The sequence below is a fragment of the Pelophylax lessonae genome (assembly GCF_965119305.1).
Source record: "Pelophylax lessonae genome assembly, chromosome: 1".
In the NCBI taxonomy this organism is placed as follows: Eukaryota; Metazoa; Chordata; class Amphibia; order Anura; family Ranidae; genus Pelophylax; species Pelophylax lessonae.
The window spans coordinates 133,257,514-133,275,048 of record NC_138768.1 but is presented as its reverse complement, the minus strand read 5'-3'; the positions used below and the strand labels follow the sequence as shown (position 1 = coordinate 133,275,048).

The window sequence follows — 17,535 nt, the reverse complement described above, 5'->3', positions numbered from 1 at the left end:
TCGCCGTGGCCGCCGAGGGGAGGAAGAGGAAGTAAGGCAAGTATATTTTCTTCTAAACCAGGTAAGTAAAAAAAAAAAAATTGTGATTATCCATTTGTTTTTCAGGTGACCCCAGGCATGAAGATGGAGGTAAGTATAATTTTAGGGTGGAACTCCGCTTTAAAGTGGAATTCCAGAATATCCCTAAATAACTCCTAAAACTCTCCCCTCCCACCTGCTAATAACTATGCTTACTAACCTGTCATCAGAAAGATGTACAGTTATGTCCATATATATATTTGAACACAGGCACAATTTTGGATTTTTTCAGGTATTTACCAAAACATATTCAAGCTATAGTTATATAATGCTGTGAGGCATTATATAAAGGCATATAATGCGGTCATCCGCCAATTGATTAAGCCATTCATAGCATTGATGCAGAATTGCGGATAGGTGAATCGCGATGCATCGATTCTACGATTATATTCAGTAGGGATGCACCGAATATTCGGCGGCCGAACATTATTTGGCCGAAAATAGAAAAAAATGGCACTTTCGGTATTCGGCCGAATAAGTCAAAAGGCTGAATAATTTTGTGCCGAACAATAGGGCTGAACGATAGTCGATATGATATTGACTATCGTTCTGTGGCCGTAGGCGATATTCATATCGCCGAGGTCACGATATTTACAGGGGGAAGGGACTCGGAGGAGGACTCACAGACTTCCGTGAAGTCGGGACACTTCAGCGGTGAGCATACATCCATTACTCATTCGTGCACTGCAGCCCGCCCCACACATTCAGTGAGTCTTACTCTCCTCCCTAGTTTTTTCAATGGCACATTCAGGAAGCCAATCACGCCGTGATTAGCTGCACAGCGAACCAATCACGCGTGCCTGCACACCTGATTGGTTCCGCTGTGCCGCTACTCACGGCGTGATTGGCTTCCTGAATGTGCCATTGAAAAAACTAGGGAGGAGAGTAAGACTCACTGAATGTGTGGGGCGGGCTGCAGTGCACGAGTGAGTAATGTATGTATGCGGCTGTGCTCCTTTCCAGGCTCCTACTAGTCCACCTCCAGCCTCCTACTACCACCACTATGAGAGACTGTCTGTCACTATAATCTGATCGAGTCCACACTGACACTGACTGACTGTCACTGAGTAATTGATGTTACCACATTAACCCTGACCTGCCCAGTGCCCTGTATCTGCAATTAAAATTTACAAGGCTGCCTGCATGCTTCCTGATTTCCATTCCCAGCATCCTTCCCAATCCCTACAGTGTCACTAACATTAACCCTATGGTACAAGGCTGCAGTGTGCACTGAATCCCATTCCCTACAGTAACATTTAGGGAGAGAGAGAGACATGACAGGACAAGAGAGAGAGAGAGAGAGAGAGAGAGAGAGACATGAGAGGACAAGAAAGAGAGAGAGAGAGACAGGAGAGGACAAGAGAGAGAGAGTGAGAGGACAAGAGAGAGAGACACCCGAGAGGACAAGAGAGAGGACAAAAAATTGGCAAAATAAATGGAAAAAATGCGAAACACCGCATTCGGTATTCGGCCTTCGGCCAAACATTTTATTATTATTCGGCTTCGGCCAAGAATTTCATTTCGGTGCATCCCTAATATTCAGCACCCCTAACAGACATTGCATGGTTTCTTCCTTCAATAAAAAGCCTGCCTGCACACAATCTGTGATGTTGGAACTTTAGTTCCACTTTAAATGACAGAAGTTCTCAGTTTCTGGGTTGACATATACTTTAGTTTGTGACAGCAAGGGATGCATCCATCCAAAACAAGTCTAATGAGCACAGCTTCCATTACAACACTTACATTGTAATCACTACTCCTCATGTATCCAGCATCCTCCTCACACAGCAGACACCATTCACAAATCAGCAACCTGCAGCAGTACACCTGTAAGGTCTTCCAATGCAGACTATGAGAGCAGAGGAGAATGCACTACCATAGCTGGGCTCTCCATGTCTCTGGCTCCACATGTGACCTCCACCATGACAGCCAGCTCCACCCCTTCCCGCACGTGATCTTCCCCTTCCACACACTTCCGCCCTTCTTCCCAGAATGCACATCGCCTCCTGGGGTGCAACTAGAAAAACACTCCTACCGCAAACATGTACCCAAATAGAAATGTTCCTGAGTCTCCCGTATTATCGCGGAGAAGCCCAATAATTTCAGCGGAATGATTTGAGGAGGAAAAATAAATTTTTTCCATAAGAAATGACGGTGGTTTTGCTGTAATGAGAAGGAATGAGGGGCCTGGAGGTGAACAGGAAGTGATGTCATGGCTTCTGGGTGGGCGGAGCTTTCCTTTTCTGATACCATCGTCGCTCGGTGGCGGCGGCCCGGTCGGTCTCTGGGCTTTTATTTACCATCTGCTGAGAGAGGAGGCCGAGTCAGAGGCTACAGGCTGGAAGTGAGAGTGAGGGGTCCAAGAAACAGACATCATGGTGAGTGTCGGGCCTAGACACATGGCAGGCCTGTCCGGACATGTCTGCTCCTTCATAGGGCCCTGTGTGTTCTGGGTACAGCCAGTGCTGGGACTGACCCTATCTTCTGATGTGTGCTGGGGAAGGTCTTTACTTCTAAAAGTCATTTCACAACTTGCCTGCCTCACTCGTAGTTATAATTCCTACTCACCCTGCCATCAGAGGACTACCTGGGACAGGGTGACAACACTCCTAAATTGTTCTTTTGTGTTGTCACACTTCTGGTGGTACCACAAGAGGCAGTACTGATATATATAGATATATATATATATATATATATATATATATATCTATATATATATATATATATATCCTTCCTTCCATAACACTGGAGGCATTACATGGGCTTCCCAGTACAGGCGGTCCCCGGGTTACAAACAAGATCGGGTCTGTAGGTTTGTTCTTAAAGCGGAGTTCCGGCCTTGGGGGTCAAATTTAGACAAAAATCTCCCCGGGACAGTCAGGGCTAGTACATTCTACAATGGATAGCCTCTGATCTGTCCCGGGTTGCACTTACCTTTTAGAAGAAATACTTACCTTGAAAAGTTCTTCTCCAGGGCTGCCATCTCAGGTGTGGGCAGCTGAAGCCAGCGCGGCCTCTTCGGTGATGTCGGAGTCCCACAATGCACTGCACCGACCCCGCTCGTCACTTCTTGGGGCAGGCGCGTCATCCCTGCACAGCTTCTAGGCATGCCCAGAAGTTGTTTAGCAGGGAATGCTGCGCCTGCACCGGAAGTGACGAGCAGGGCCGGTGCAGGCGCATTGACTCCTGGGAGCGATGACGTTCAGCTCCCAGGAGTCATCGTAAGCCGGAAGTGACGGCGCAGGCCGCGGCTGCCGAGGGAGGAAGTGGAAGGAAGGTGAGTATATTTTCTTCTATATCAAGGTAAGTGACCAAAAAAATAAATTGGGAGCATCCATTTCTTTTTCAGGTGGCCCTTAGCAAGCGGATAGCCTAAAATCGTTTTTTTTTTTTTTTTTTTCGATTTTGAGGCCGGAACTTCGCTTTAAGTCAAATTTGTTTGTAAGTTGGAACAGGTACATTTTTTTTTTCTTAAGTGTAGCCCCAGCCAAAATAAAATGTTTTTGGATAGCATAGGGAAGGGTTAACACCCCTGTAACATTTGTTTTGCTGTCTGTACCCCTGTTCAGAAGATTTCACCTTACTTTCTGTCCCTGTGACAATTGGATTTTGAGAATTTTGGGTTGTTGTGGAAACAAGGATTGGTGATAAAACTTCAGTGGAGAAACCTTTTCCCATAAGAACTCTTCCAGGAGTGAATTTCCCTTCCTAGGGGGAGATTTCCTCTCACTTCCTGTTGTCTCCTTCGTTTGTATGTAGGTGTTATATGTAAGTCGGATGTTTGTAACCCGGGGACCCCTGTACTGGGATGACGGGGATTGGCAGCCCCGCTGGCTCCGGATTGTAAACAGGGACAGTGCGGTTACTGGGCTTTGTGGACCGCCAAGTTAGCATTCTCCATGCACCAGGCTTGACTAATTTTGCTTTGAATCGAAGAGCCAGCTAAAAAAAAAGTTAAAAGCCATTATATACGTGGTGATATATAATGTGTATGAGTATCAACGTTTTCATATGTAGGCGCCCCAGCACGGGTGTTTACGTTTGTACATTCGTATAAGGGGAGGGGAGGTGGGTGTTAACTTTAATTTTATACAATTAAAAAAATTTCATAGACTTTGTTCCTTATCTCATGGTTTTTTGGTGACAGGTTCTCTTTAACCAGTTCTGGACCACCCCACCCACATAAACTGTGGCAGGGCAGCCCTCCTGCGCTAATGACATACCTGTGCGTCATTTCGTGCACTGGGGCGCGCACCACCAGTGAAATGCTCCCACTGTGATTGGACACAGCGGGAGCCAATCAGCGGGTCCAGCGGACCCGATGCTCGCTGGCACTCGTTAATGAGAGTGGTAGAACGGTGGTCTGCCTATGTAAACAGGACCGCAGTTCTGTGAGAGGGGAAGATGGAGATGTCGTGGTTCTGCTAAGCAGGAATACAGCTCTGTCTTTCCCCGGTCAGACCATCCCCCACACAGTTAGCAAGCACTTCCAGGGAGCATGTTTAACCCTTTGATTGCCCCTGATGTAAACCCCTTTCTTGCCAGTGTCATTGGTACAGTGACAGTGCATATTGTTAGCACTGATCACTATGTTAGTGCCACTGGTCCCCAAAAAGTGTCACTTAGTGTTGGATTTCTCTGCCGCAATCCCACTAAAAATCGCTGATCACCGCTAATACTAAGAAGAAAAAATGTAAAAAAAAAAAAAAAATTCTATCAAATCTACCCCATAGTTTGTAGACACAATAACCTTTGTGCAAACCAATCAATATACTTTAATTGGGATTTTTTTTTTTTACCAGAAACATTTAGCGGAATACATATTGGCCTAAGTGGATGAAGAAATTAGATTTTTTTAATTTTTTTTTATTGGGTATGTTTTATAGCAGAAAGTAAAAAATATGTATATTTATATTTTTTTTTCAAAATTGTTGGTCTTTTTTTGTTTATAGCACAAAAAATAAAAACCGCAGGTGAGGTGATCAAATATCACCACAAGAAAGCTCTATTTGTGGGGGGGAAAAAAGGACATCAACTTTATTTGGGTACAGCGTCACACAAGCGCGCAATTTTCAGTTAAAGTAATGCGGTACTATATCGCAAAAAATGGCCTAGTCATGAAGGGGGGGGGGGTAAACCATCCGAGGCTAAATTGGTAATGAGACATGCAGGGTCTCCCCTGTGTTCCACTGACTGTAATGCAGTGCAGATCGCCAGGGAAACTCAACGGAGACCTGTTGTTTCCAGGTCAAGAACAAGATGGGGAGGAGAGCGGATGTGTGTCTGCTCTCCTCCCTCCCCTCTACCCTGTGGCGCCTGTTATCCTGGTCCCGGGTCCGCATATGAGCAGACTTGTATAAAGTACTCGAAATTTCTACTTGAGTAAAAGTACAAGTGCTCGATCAAAAAATTACTTGAGTAGAAGTGGAAGTGCTCGCAGAAAAAGTTACTTAAGTAGAAGTACTAAAGTATTCAACATTTTTTTTACTTAAGTATTGCAAGTAGTTTTTTCAAAAAATTTGCTACTTAAGTACTAAAAGTAAAAAGTACCAGTAGTTTTGAAAAAAAAATTCTACTCAAGTACTGAAAGTAGAAGTACAAGTACTGTGTTATGTAGTTATTAAAGAAATAAGTCAAAAGTTTGAACATCATATTGTTTTTATTATTTCAAATGATTTATTTAAATGATTAACCTGTGTTTGTTAGTAGTTTCTTGATGCACTTTAAGTGCTGTAGCACCATTTATTTGTTTGCTTCATATTTTCTTTTTATTGGAAAGATTTGGTATAGCAGCTTTTATTATACACAGCCTTTATTTTCGTATGCGCTGATTTACAAATGACATTATACACATTTTTTTGAGCTTTATGCAACCTGCCATCTACTGTTCTGGCACTGGTAATTTTTTTAAAAGTAATGAGTAACTATGCAGCACAAAAAAAAAATACTTGAGTAGAAGTATCGAAATCATCGAAAAAATGTAGTGAAGTAAAAGTAGAAGTAGGAGAAAAAAATTCTACTCTAGGAAAGTACAGATACCGCATTTCGGTACTTAAGTACAGTACTTAAGTAGTTCTACTTCGTTACTATACATCTCTGCATATGAGCAAGCGGAGCCAGGGATACATGGCGTGGGCACTTTACTCGCATGTGTGGAAGCAATCGGGCGGCAGCGCAGCTGCCCGAATGCTTCTACCGGACAAGTGAGCCTTGCTTCTTGCCCACAGCAGGGCTAAATGTGGAAAACAAACTACTTGCCTGGTACCTGGAACTGCATGTCCCGGGCATCAGGCAATACAAACTATGCATCCCTGAAACAGTGAATAGGCTGACAAAAGCCCAGGCGTCAGGACACAATTTCTAGTCGCCATGGCGCCTGGGATTTGTTGAGCTCTGATATACACACACAAGGAACAGGAAGGCTGTATGCATATATCCATCTGTACACCATTGCCTAAGACAGCATGATTTTTCTGCCACCAGAAATTGTGTGTGTGTGCATGTAGTTGTGCCGCAAGGCATGGGGTCATGGTTTGCCCTGTGGCACACCTGTGCATGTGTGGAATTCCTGCAGTGTTAAAAGAAGTCTCAAATTTAGCCGCGTCTTCCCTTACCTACCTTTATTATGGCAGAGCTGTAAAACTATCCCCTCCAGTGCTGTGCTGTCATCACTCCCACTGGTCATAGACACTTCCTTCTCCTGCTCTTGCTTTCAGACTTAGGCCTGTCCATGATAACATTGCATCACAGAGAAGAGCAGTGCCAGAAATGTACACTGAGCTGCACATGTGTGGCTGAGTGATTGGAAAGGTTAGTTTATTTTTAATAATGAATAAAAACAGGTTATCCATACCTGCTCTGTACAAGGGTTTTACACAGAGCAGCCCTGATCCTCCTTTTTTTGGGGTGCCCCAGCTGCACTCCTGGGTCCTCCTCTTCATTGGGTGCCCCCACGGAGAGCCGCTTTCTATGGGGACACACGTGCGGGCACGCTCACGGGTCCCGCTGCTGCATCCATTGACATTGGGACTCGACCCCGCTCCCGTGTCACTGGATTTGATTGACAGCAGCCAATGGGTCCCGCTGCTATCAGTTTATTCAATGAGGACCTGAGACACCGGCTGGGGCCGCTGGGCTTGTGCTCATCACTCCAATGTTTGGGTTCAGGTAAGAATACCCAGGGGTCTGGGGGACAGCTGTGACTAAGAAGGTTTTTCACCTTAATGCGTTAAGATGAAAAGCCTTGAGACTTTACAACTCCTTTAACACTGACAGGTAGGGAGAAGCACTTATGACACAAGGGACTGAAAGGGTCTCTTCTGCCATAAAAGCTCTTCCTGGCAAACTTTTCAAAATGACGCTGTGCTGAGTTGCATTGATGTGAACGGGCACCATTGAAAACAATGTGACTTCCATTGTCATGCGACTAAAGTCACATCTGAAATTGGACTTAGTGTAATCCAGGCCTTAGCTCATAAAGCTGTGTATGAAAAGGCAAGCAGAGGGCAACAAACTTGTCACCAGTATTGCTGGTGGTCTCCCTACAGCTGATCTTTTCCCATTATTGATTTACCATGCAGTAAGCAGAGACCTCAAATACACCTCCTGAGACTAGCAGTCAGGGGCAGCAGTGCCTTAGATCTCACACTGCAGATATACAGCCAGGAGGGAGGAGCCTCCTATTGAGGAGTGCCTAGGCACGCTCACATACTTGGAAGGGCACTTTTGTTTTGTAAAAGGATTTCCAGAAAGGTACATTTTCAGGGTACTGCTTATGCTTATAATGTTCCCTATAACAAAGCAGCTGTCTACTCTGAGATCAATTCCACTTGCATATTTAAAAAAAAGAAAAACACTTAAAAATTGTATTTATACCAAAATCTAGGCCAGGAGTTCTTAACCTAAGTAGTTCATGGATGGGTTTCAGGGGATTTACAAGAATCATACAAAAAAATAACATTCACTATACATGCAGGAAAAGGTGTGAGATGTATTTTTATGATTATTTAATTTTTTCTAAATTTGTGTAAATCGGATCTGTATGAGGCCATCACATTTCAATCAAACTTAGTACAAGTATTTATTGCATGCAGAGTTGTGTTCATATGAACATTTCTGGGGAAGGGGTCCATAACTTTCATCAGATTCCTAAAGGGGTTCATGACTCAAAGTTTAAGAACCACTGCTGTAGACTATAGTTGCTTATGTGAAAGAAATTCTGATTATTTTCTTTTTTCTTTTTAATAGCCTCAGAACGAGCACATTGAATTGCACCGTAAGCGGTACGGTTATCGCTTGGACTACCATGAAAAGAAGAGGAAGAAGGAGAGCCGTGAGGCTCATGAGAGGTCACAGAAAGCAAAGAAACTCATCGGACTGAAGGCCAAACTGTACCACAAGCAGCGCCATGCCGAGAAAATACAGATGAAGAAAACGTAAGTGCTTGAGTTTACAGCTTAAAGTAGCTCTAAAGGCAGAACAATTTTTACCTTAATGCAGGGAAAAAAATGTCCCAGCATGTCACCTCCTCGCCCACCTATAGACTTAGGAGACCTATCTTAATCCAGCTCTGTGCCCATCTGCAGTGGCGGTTCCTCTCCTCACAAGTCAGAGGCAGCAGTGGGAGCCCTTGGCTCCTGCTGCTGTCAAAAAAATCCTGTGAAGGGGGGGGCAGAGCCATGCTGCCATGTATGAGTCTATGGACGCACACAGCCCAGCTCGGGAGTGAGCCTGCACTTCTTCCCCAGCAAATGGTTTGCTATGGGTGCAGACACAGAAGAGGAGTGAACAGCGCTAGCAGAGGAACCCTTGAAAAGGAGGTTTGGGGCCGCTCTATACAATAACATTGCACAGAGCTGGTATGTATAATACACATATATACAGCTTGACAAATTTGTTTGGAATCTAAGAGCCAGCTAAAAAAGTTAGAAGCCAGTTTTTTTTTTTTTTAACAAAGCTTTATTTTCAATGACGAAAATAACCGATCTTAAATTTAAACAGTGCAGCAAGGTTGGGGCGATAGGAGATCCAGTGACCAAGAGTAACATATGCCACCTTAGGCCCCTTTCACACGGGTGCCTACACTAAGCAGAATCCGCATGCTCAGTGGGGATCTCTCTGCTGATCCCCACTGAGCAGGCGGATGACAGGTCCGCTCTGCTATGCAGACACAGCCCATTCTCCTCTATGGGGCAATCAGATGGAAACAGACCGTCTGTTTCCATCCAATGCCTTCCAATCCGATTCACTGGACGGATGGTAAATAGAACCACAATCCGTCTGTTTTTGACGGACAGGATCGAATGGCGGCGGCTTGCCACTCCATAGAGACTAAAGGGTCCGATCAGGTTCGCCTCAAAAACTGACAGGCGGACCTGATCAGAAAGCCAGTGTGAAAGGGGCCATCGGCTGTGTGGCAGGGCAGGGAGATGAAAAATAATTTATTTTATTTTTTTCCATAAAAGATTCTGATTGTGAATAAGGGATTTTAATACAAAACAAAAGATCAACACATTGCAAGGAGATTACAAAATGCAATTTTTAAAGTAAGGCCCCTTTCACACAGTCCGCGTTCCGTTGCGGACCGTGCTCTGCTCAGCGGGGATTGATCCGCCGATCCCCACTGAGCCGGCGGATGACAGCTCCGTCTTCGCTCTGTGTGCGGAGAGGGCGGAGAGGGAGGTGTCAGAGCCCCGCTGCTCTCTATGGGTGTCCGCTCTCATCCGATCCCCAGGATGGATGGAAAATAGGTTTCCATCTGTCCGGATATCACGGACAGGATCGGATGCGGATGGCAGCAGGTGTCAGCGGACATGTCACCGCTGACATCCGCTGCTCCATAGGGCTGAATGGGGCATCCGATCAAATCCGCCTAAAAAACTGACAGGCGGATCTGATCAGAACGCCCGTGTGAAAGAGCCCTAACACTCTTTTGCAGAAGTGCATAAATATATAAAACACATTATCCTTGAACTTCCAGGAGAGAGCGGTGTAAAATGGGATTTAAAAATAAAATCAAATAATACCCACACTCCCTGCACACTTACCTTTAACAAAAAGGCGCCAGATGAAGACTGCAAAAACTTCTGTCTCTCCACCTCTTGGGAAGGAGAAGGGTGGGCATTGAAAACAAACAGTAGAAAATCCTTGCATTGCTAGTTACTGCGTGTTGTAATACTCCCGGCCACCACAAGAGGCCGCCAGTTCCCCATTGGCAGCATCTCCGTGAAGAAGGCCCAAAAGCCGGGGCCTCAATTTTTGGATGATGCTGTAGTTCGAGCGCTCGGAGGGGGGGGGGGGGCGCAAAGCAACAGGACATCTCCTGCAGTGCACCCCAGGCGCCAGGTCGCTAATTCTAGTTGCAAATGCGCCCGGGGATTGTCGAACCCTGTGTGTGTGTGTGTGTGTGTGTGTATATATATATATATATAACTACTTGAAGATATTGTTTACTGTTATTTTGAGGACTGGAAGCTGTTGGTAAAATTAGGATCATACTCAGAGGGATTTACAACATAGCCTGGGCATGTCCAATGCTGCCTATGGAAATCTGGGAATATTCTCCCTCTCTGATTATTGACTCTGTTGCATTGGGGGAGGTTCACATATGTGGGCACTACTTTTCCTTAACATACAGTCCATGTCTGAGCCTTTTCAGAGGACAGAGCTCATTGGCTGGGTGGCCTTTTCGTAGCTAGTTGCTAATGGTTTCTTTCCGAAAGCCTTCCATGCTAGGGATATCTGTTGAGTTCTCCTCTTGACAGTGGTTAAAATTTAAAGTCGCAGTGTCTTTGTAACAGACATTGTAGTAACTCCTTTCTCTATAGGAGGGTGCAAGCAGTGTTTAAAGCTAAACTCCAGGCAAACGGCTAAATACACAGATGAAATACATATATAGAAGCTGTTTTACTAGCCAAAGGATTAACACTTCTGTCAAATCAGGCCTGAAATTTACACAGCTCTGCCACACCATACAGTCCTGTATGGCAGGGCAGAAGATCATATTTTTCCTTTTGGTAGTTGTTACACTTCCAGGTCTTGGCTGTTTCCCAATCTGTAAATGTAGAAATGGATGGAAAGGTTTATCCTTATTGTCACAATTCCTCTTTTCAGCTTCTTATATGTGAGCACAGCGTGCAATTGATTGGCTCCTTGCTTTGCTTCTTCCACTTCTTCTAGTCTGAATGCAGAGACTGCAAATGTTTGATACTGGATCAAATTCAGTAGTTGCAATGCTTTCATTTAAAAATCTACATTTAGGAATATATTATTGAATACAGAGATTAATTTGTGTCTTTTTTCTGTCTGGAAATTAGCCTTAAATTTACATTAATGTGAAAATTGTGTTTTGACTTTGTTTATGCTTCTTCTTCTTTGTGTTCAGTATTAAGATGCATGAAAAGAGGAACACCAAACAGAAGAATGACGAGAAGACACCAGAAGGAGCTGTTCCAGCTTACTTGCTGGACAGAGAGGGGCAAAGCCGTGCCAAAGTTCTCTCCAATATGATCAAGCAAAAGCGAAAAGAAAAAGCAGTAAGTAAACTTTTGCTGTTAAAGCTGAACTCCATAAACCTGTCAGATATAAAAAATAGATAAGTCCAAGAGATGGCATGCACTTCCTTGGACTTAACTCATAGTCTGCCTTCACTTTTTACATAATGGCTGAATTCCTGGAATCCAGCTTTGAGATGATATATATATTTATATAAACTGTCCAGCATTTTCAGACTGTGCTTTCCTTCTTAGGGCAAGTGGGAAGTTCCTTTGCCCAAAGTGCGTGCTCAGGGAGAAACTGAAGTGCTTAAAGTTATCCGCACAGGAAAGAGGAAGAAGAAGGCCTGGAAAAGAATGGTCACCAAAGTCTGCTTTGTTGGCGATGGGTTCACCCGAAAACCACCGAAGTATGAAAGATTTATTAGACCAATGGTGAGTGTTACAGTTCTAATGCAGAAAGTACTTCCTAGGTTGAAATGTATGGATGCTCTTTCTTTCTAATGGTGGGTTTAAAACCAAACCAGTCATGTTAAAGCCGAACTGGATTTTCTTTTTTAATTTCATAAATGTCACAAGCTAAAGAAGCAATCTTTAAACTATAACAATTCTAGGTCTGGATGAGTGCTGGTTACCTCAAATCGACCTCCATTCCATCCCACAAAGGTGTTCAGAAAAGTTCCTTGAAGGAACATATTTCCTTGTTGTTTTCTAAATATTTGTTAGCAAATTAATTTTAAGAAATCCATCAAGATATATAATTTTTTTTTTTTTTTTTTTGAGTATTAAAGTGATTGTAAATTAAAACATTTTCGATAATCAGTTTATACTTCCTTGATGGAATTGCACAGAGCAGCCCTGAACCTCCCTCTTCTTGACACCCGCCGGTTCTCCTGGCCTCCCCTTCCCTATTAAGTGCCCCCATAGCAGGCTAATTCCTTTGTGGGCACTCATGTGTGTCTCTGTCTACATCTATTGACATAGACAGCGGCCCCCCACCCCCTGTTCCCTCACTAGCTTTGATTGACAGTAAAGCCAGTGAGATCAGGAGGTGAGGGGAGAGGAGTTGCAGGCATGCACTGTGCTGGATCAAATGATGGCTCAGGTAAGTAAAATAAAATAGTGGGGGGGGGGGGGATACTTATGCTGACTTTTGGGGTTTCTGGTACTGCAGTTTTAACCCTCCCTTCTTCTATTCAAAATGAATTTTTTTGCCTTTTTAGTTACCTTTTTTTTTTAAAGTAACTTTATCACTAGAGTAAAGAATTTAACTTGCATGCACCCTGGTAAAGAACACATTTTATACATCTTCGCTCTATTGACAGGTTACAGATGCCACTGGTATCCGACATTTCCATGTGTGTTGGATACCCTGTCTCCTGCTGTGCTCTCGAGTTCCTCCTACTGGCTGCAACGTCACTACTGTGTCTTATAGTGACATAGCAGCTGGTGGGGGGAATCTCATAGCACAGCGAAGGACAGGTTATCAAGTACATTGGTCTATAAGCGATCCATCACGCCTCACCTTTTTTAAATGCGGCCAAATCTCTCATCCCTCTATATTGGTCTCAATCCACAGTGCCCTCTATCCAACGTTGGCTACACAATGTGGATCACCTCACCCTTTCTCACCGCGGTCTGTCGAACTTAGTAAACAAGGTGTGGGCCTGTTGGATCGCTTTTACCTACTCCCCTGATTATGCGCAATTAATGTACCCTACTATTGTTACTTGAGGTATCTATGCATACTTATGCTCGTTTACCCAGGGCCAGGGTGTGTTCCCATTTCCTTTTCCCCACCCCCTTCCTCTTTCCTTTCTTTCTGACACTATGATCTCTTTTCCTCTCCCCTCCTCTCTCTCTACTTTTTGCTGTTCTCTGTTTCCTTTTCTATGGTTGCTCACTGTCACATCTAATTCTCGCCCCATACCCCCCTCTATAGGCTCATACTCTTCGAAACCCCATGCTTGCCCAAACACATACTATCTTAGTTTGATATGACGGCTAGATGACTGTGATTTCTTAGTTTCTGCCTGTTATTGTACCGTATGTACAATCACTATGCTTTTCTGTTGATTACTTTAAATGTGTTTCATTGTTACTCTGCAAATTTTTTATAAAAATTAATTAAACAAAAAAATCAAGTACATGGGAGAATTTTCTACCAGCAGCACCCATAACTTTTCAAGAGCGCAAAGATGTGATAAACTAATCACCAGAATGAACTGCAATCCTGTGATCCACAGGGAAAGTACAGCCAAACGAGATTTGGTTGTACTTCTCCTCTAAGGCATTAGGCAATTTCCATTAAAAAATGAATGAAGATGAGTGCTGCAATGCACTTCACATTACATTATCATTTATTTCAGGGGAAGTGCATGTGGTATGAATTGCATGGATGTGAATCCAACCTGCAAGTACTAATATTTTGATGTAAAATCACAGTGATATTGTACATTATCACATTTCAACTTTACCATATAGGGGGTATAGAAGGTGGTTGGGACATCAGTTGATTGTCCAGTCAGGCTAATCATAATTTTGTGAATATACCTTCTTAAAATTTGTTGTGTTACAGGGCCTGCGTTTTAAAAAGGCACACGTGACCCATCCAGAGTTAAAAGCCACATTTTGTCTCCCTATCCTCGGAGTAAAGAAGAATCCTTCCTCTCCACTTTATACAAGCTTAGGTGTCATAACAAAAGGCACAGTGATTGAGGTGAACGTCAGTGAGCTGGGTCTTGTCACGCAAGGTGGCAAAGTTATCTGGGGTAAGTTTGATTTTTTTTTTTTAACAATAAAGTTTCTGTGTGTGAAACTTGTAGTGCGCCACCAATAAGAGGCACCCTGTATACTAAGTTCTACTCTTTTCTTCTCACAGGAAAATATGCACAGGTCACAAACAATCCAGAAAATGATGGATGCATCAACGCCGTTTTGCTTGTATAATAATACATTTTGATGACCCGTATGAGAGACTTGAATTTACAAAAAATAAAAATTTACCCATATTGGGAGAATGTCTTTTTTGTTATATTTTTATGTTGAATACAGAAATATTTGGTATGAACAATAAAATGAACTTCTGTTTGAGTTTGTTTTCTAGGACTTAATTATGCAAATCCAGGTAAAATATGTACCACATCTATTTTACATTAGGTCTGAGTTTTGTCACATTTGTGATAATTGTTAAATAACTTAACCACTTGCTGACCGCCCTAAAGCAGCTTTACTGCTACACGGCTGCAGCTGTGTGCCAGAACTGTGTGTGTGTGTGTGTGTGTGTGTGTGTGTGTACATGATCTCACACTTACACATTTAGGGGGCGTGCACGCCGCTTCTGTAGGGGCCAGGCACTCTATGTCCGCTGGCACCTACCGATCGTCGGGCAGAGCTCTGCCTGTGTATACAAAGCAGAGTTCCATTCTGACAGGGGAGAAGGAATGGATTCTGTGTTCCTGCAGAGACTAAAGCCCCGTACACACGCACAGATCGTCGTCATACAAACGTCGGCGGACGAAAGATCTGCCGATTGTACGCGTGTTAGTATGGTGCCTCCGACAGCTGTCTGCACACAATCCGCGGACAAGAGTCTTTCTTGCAAACATGAAAATTTTTGTCTGCGGACACCAGAACGGACGATTGTTCGCCTGTCAGTACAGAAATCAGCCGACAGACCGCAGATTTGCAAGACTGGGCATGCTCAGAAAATAAAAAACACAGGGAAAGTTAACCATTACATGACATCACTTCTGAAGTCTGCGGACAAAATTCTTGTGCTGTCCTTGTGCTGTCTTTGCACTTTTCAACAGACACCGACATCCCAGGGAGAAAAGACGAACATTTGTATGACGACGATCTGTGCGTGTGTACGGGGCTTTAAATTCATCTTTTCACCTAGTAAAAGCAGCACACATTGTAAACACAAACACTGGCTTGGCACACAGCTAACCTTGAGTGCCCTAGATGTTTAACCCCTTCTCAGCCAGTGTCATTAGTACAGTGACAGTGCATATTTTTTTAGCACTCATCACTGTATTGGTGTCACTGGTTCCCATAAAGTGTCTGATTGTCTGCTGCAATAACACAGTCCCACTAAAAGTCCCTGATCGCCGCCATTACTAATATTTTTTTTTAAAAAAAAAACCCTCCCAGTATATTTCCAGCAGTTTGTAGATGCTATACAGTTTACGTAAACCCAATCAAGATACACTTATTGGGAATTTTTTTAAATCAAAAATGTAGCAAATTTATGAAGAAATGTTTTTTTTTTTTTTTTTTTTTTATTGGATAAGTGTTACAGCAGAAATGTTTTTTTTTTTTTTTTTTCCCCCCCCCCAAAAAAACGCAGTGGTGATCAAATTACCACCAAAAGAAAGCTCTACTGCTTGAACAAAACTCTACATTACAAAATTCATAGTTTGACTATTGTGAAAAAGTATTTAGGCATGTGCCAAAGCCGTTTTAATACAGTAGTAGCCTCAAATTTTGCTCCCTACTCAGACTCAAGGGGATTAGTGTAATCCCATTTGTATGACACATTATAAATCACATGGGTTTAAAACTAGGTTTAACAGTTACCAGTACAATCCTTACATTGTACTACATTTTCAACGTCTAATATCCACCATTATGATTGGGATCAAAGCTGCAGCGTAGCAGTATTGACTAGAGCTACTGGTAATGGTATATTATTATAATTCTAGTGCCAATGAGAAATGATAAGCAACCAATAGGGAAAAATAAGTCTATTGCTTGGAAACTCTTATCAGAGAAGAGGACCTGGATGGTATAATTACCTAAATGTACAAATTGGCTGCCATGGGGCCCACTTACAACTAATTTCACAGTACTTTTATATGCATGAGCTAATTGAAAGTAAATCCACCAAGTTTGCATTAAAGTGTATGTAAACCCGAACTATGAACTCTTAGTACTCCCTTTTTAGTCTGTTAAAAATACAATTGGAAGTATTTTGTAATATCGGATCTCGGGGGGTGTGGCGTTGGCACACCTGAAAACCAGGCTCCCAGATGTTGGAGAAGACTGAGCATCGACGATAGTAGGTGAGACCATAAGAAGGGAGTTTCCTCAATATCCCAGATGCTCTGAGGAAGGGGGAATGTCCCTAAAAGCTAAGGAGTCCAATTGCACTCGTCTGTGACTGATAACTTCCAGCACTAAACAACCTCTAGAACAAAACATGCAGGCTTAAGGCCCCTCACAAGTGTTCTGATTACAAGGGTCCAGAAAGGTGATCCTCTTTAAGAAAGTTCATCTAAGCTATGGGAATGCTAGGCAAAGAAACTAGGGAAGGCAAAAGGTCTAGAACTATGAGAAGTAGCAGATGCTTCCAAATGAAATCGGGATCAAGTCCTTGTTAAGAAAAGGAGTAGTAGGAACGGTTTCCAATCTACACTGTAAATTGGGGCTTCTTCTAAAGAGAGTGAAAATCCAAGGATGTACCATACTCCTGAACAAGGGAGAGTATTTAGTAAACAACTCCCAGTGCCAACTTCCCACACCGCAACAGGGGGTCTGAAGGGAGCCAGACCCATTGATTTGTGGGCTGAAGGGGGCCAGACTCTGTCAAAGCTAGCGCCAGAGCATGTTTAGAGCTTCTGTGGGTAGATTGCTCCAGTAACTGGGCACAGACAGAAAGTCTACAGTGAACATCAGGGAGGCTTTGCTACCTTTTTCCTAACAGCTGAAGGAGACTGATGATGAGGAGCCTATAACAAAAGGTGTCTTAGGTTCCCGGTATGGCCATCAATTCCACCTGAAAAGACCAGGTAAACGCCCTAAAAAAGTTAGGGAAGTATAAGACGTGGTCACCGGTGGCAGCTGAACACTGTCTTCTGTGTGTCTTTGGATAGACATGCTGTACCGTGTATCAGTAAGCAACCAAGCACAATGTTAGGCAAGGTCCAAATACTCACAAACCTCATCAGCTGGTGCTGATGGG

At 43.4% G+C, this 17,535-nt stretch overlaps 1 protein-coding gene across 1 annotated transcript; it reads left to right on the top strand.

Annotated features, from left to right (window-relative positions):
- The first annotated feature begins 2,294 nt into the window (after positions 1 to 2,294).
- On the top strand, positions 2,295 to 14,663 carry NSA2 (NSA2 ribosome biogenesis factor). Its single transcript, XM_082243778.1, has 6 exons — positions 2,295 to 2,456; positions 8,326 to 8,513; positions 11,462 to 11,612; positions 11,826 to 12,005; positions 14,149 to 14,341; positions 14,452 to 14,663. Exons 1-6 carry the CDS (start codon positions 2,454 to 2,456, stop codon positions 14,517 to 14,519), a joined length of 783 nt encoding a protein of 260 aa, XP_082099904.1. The 5' UTR covers positions 2,295 to 2,453; the 3' UTR covers positions 14,520 to 14,663.
- The last annotated feature ends 2,872 nt before the right edge of the window (positions 14,664 to 17,535 follow it).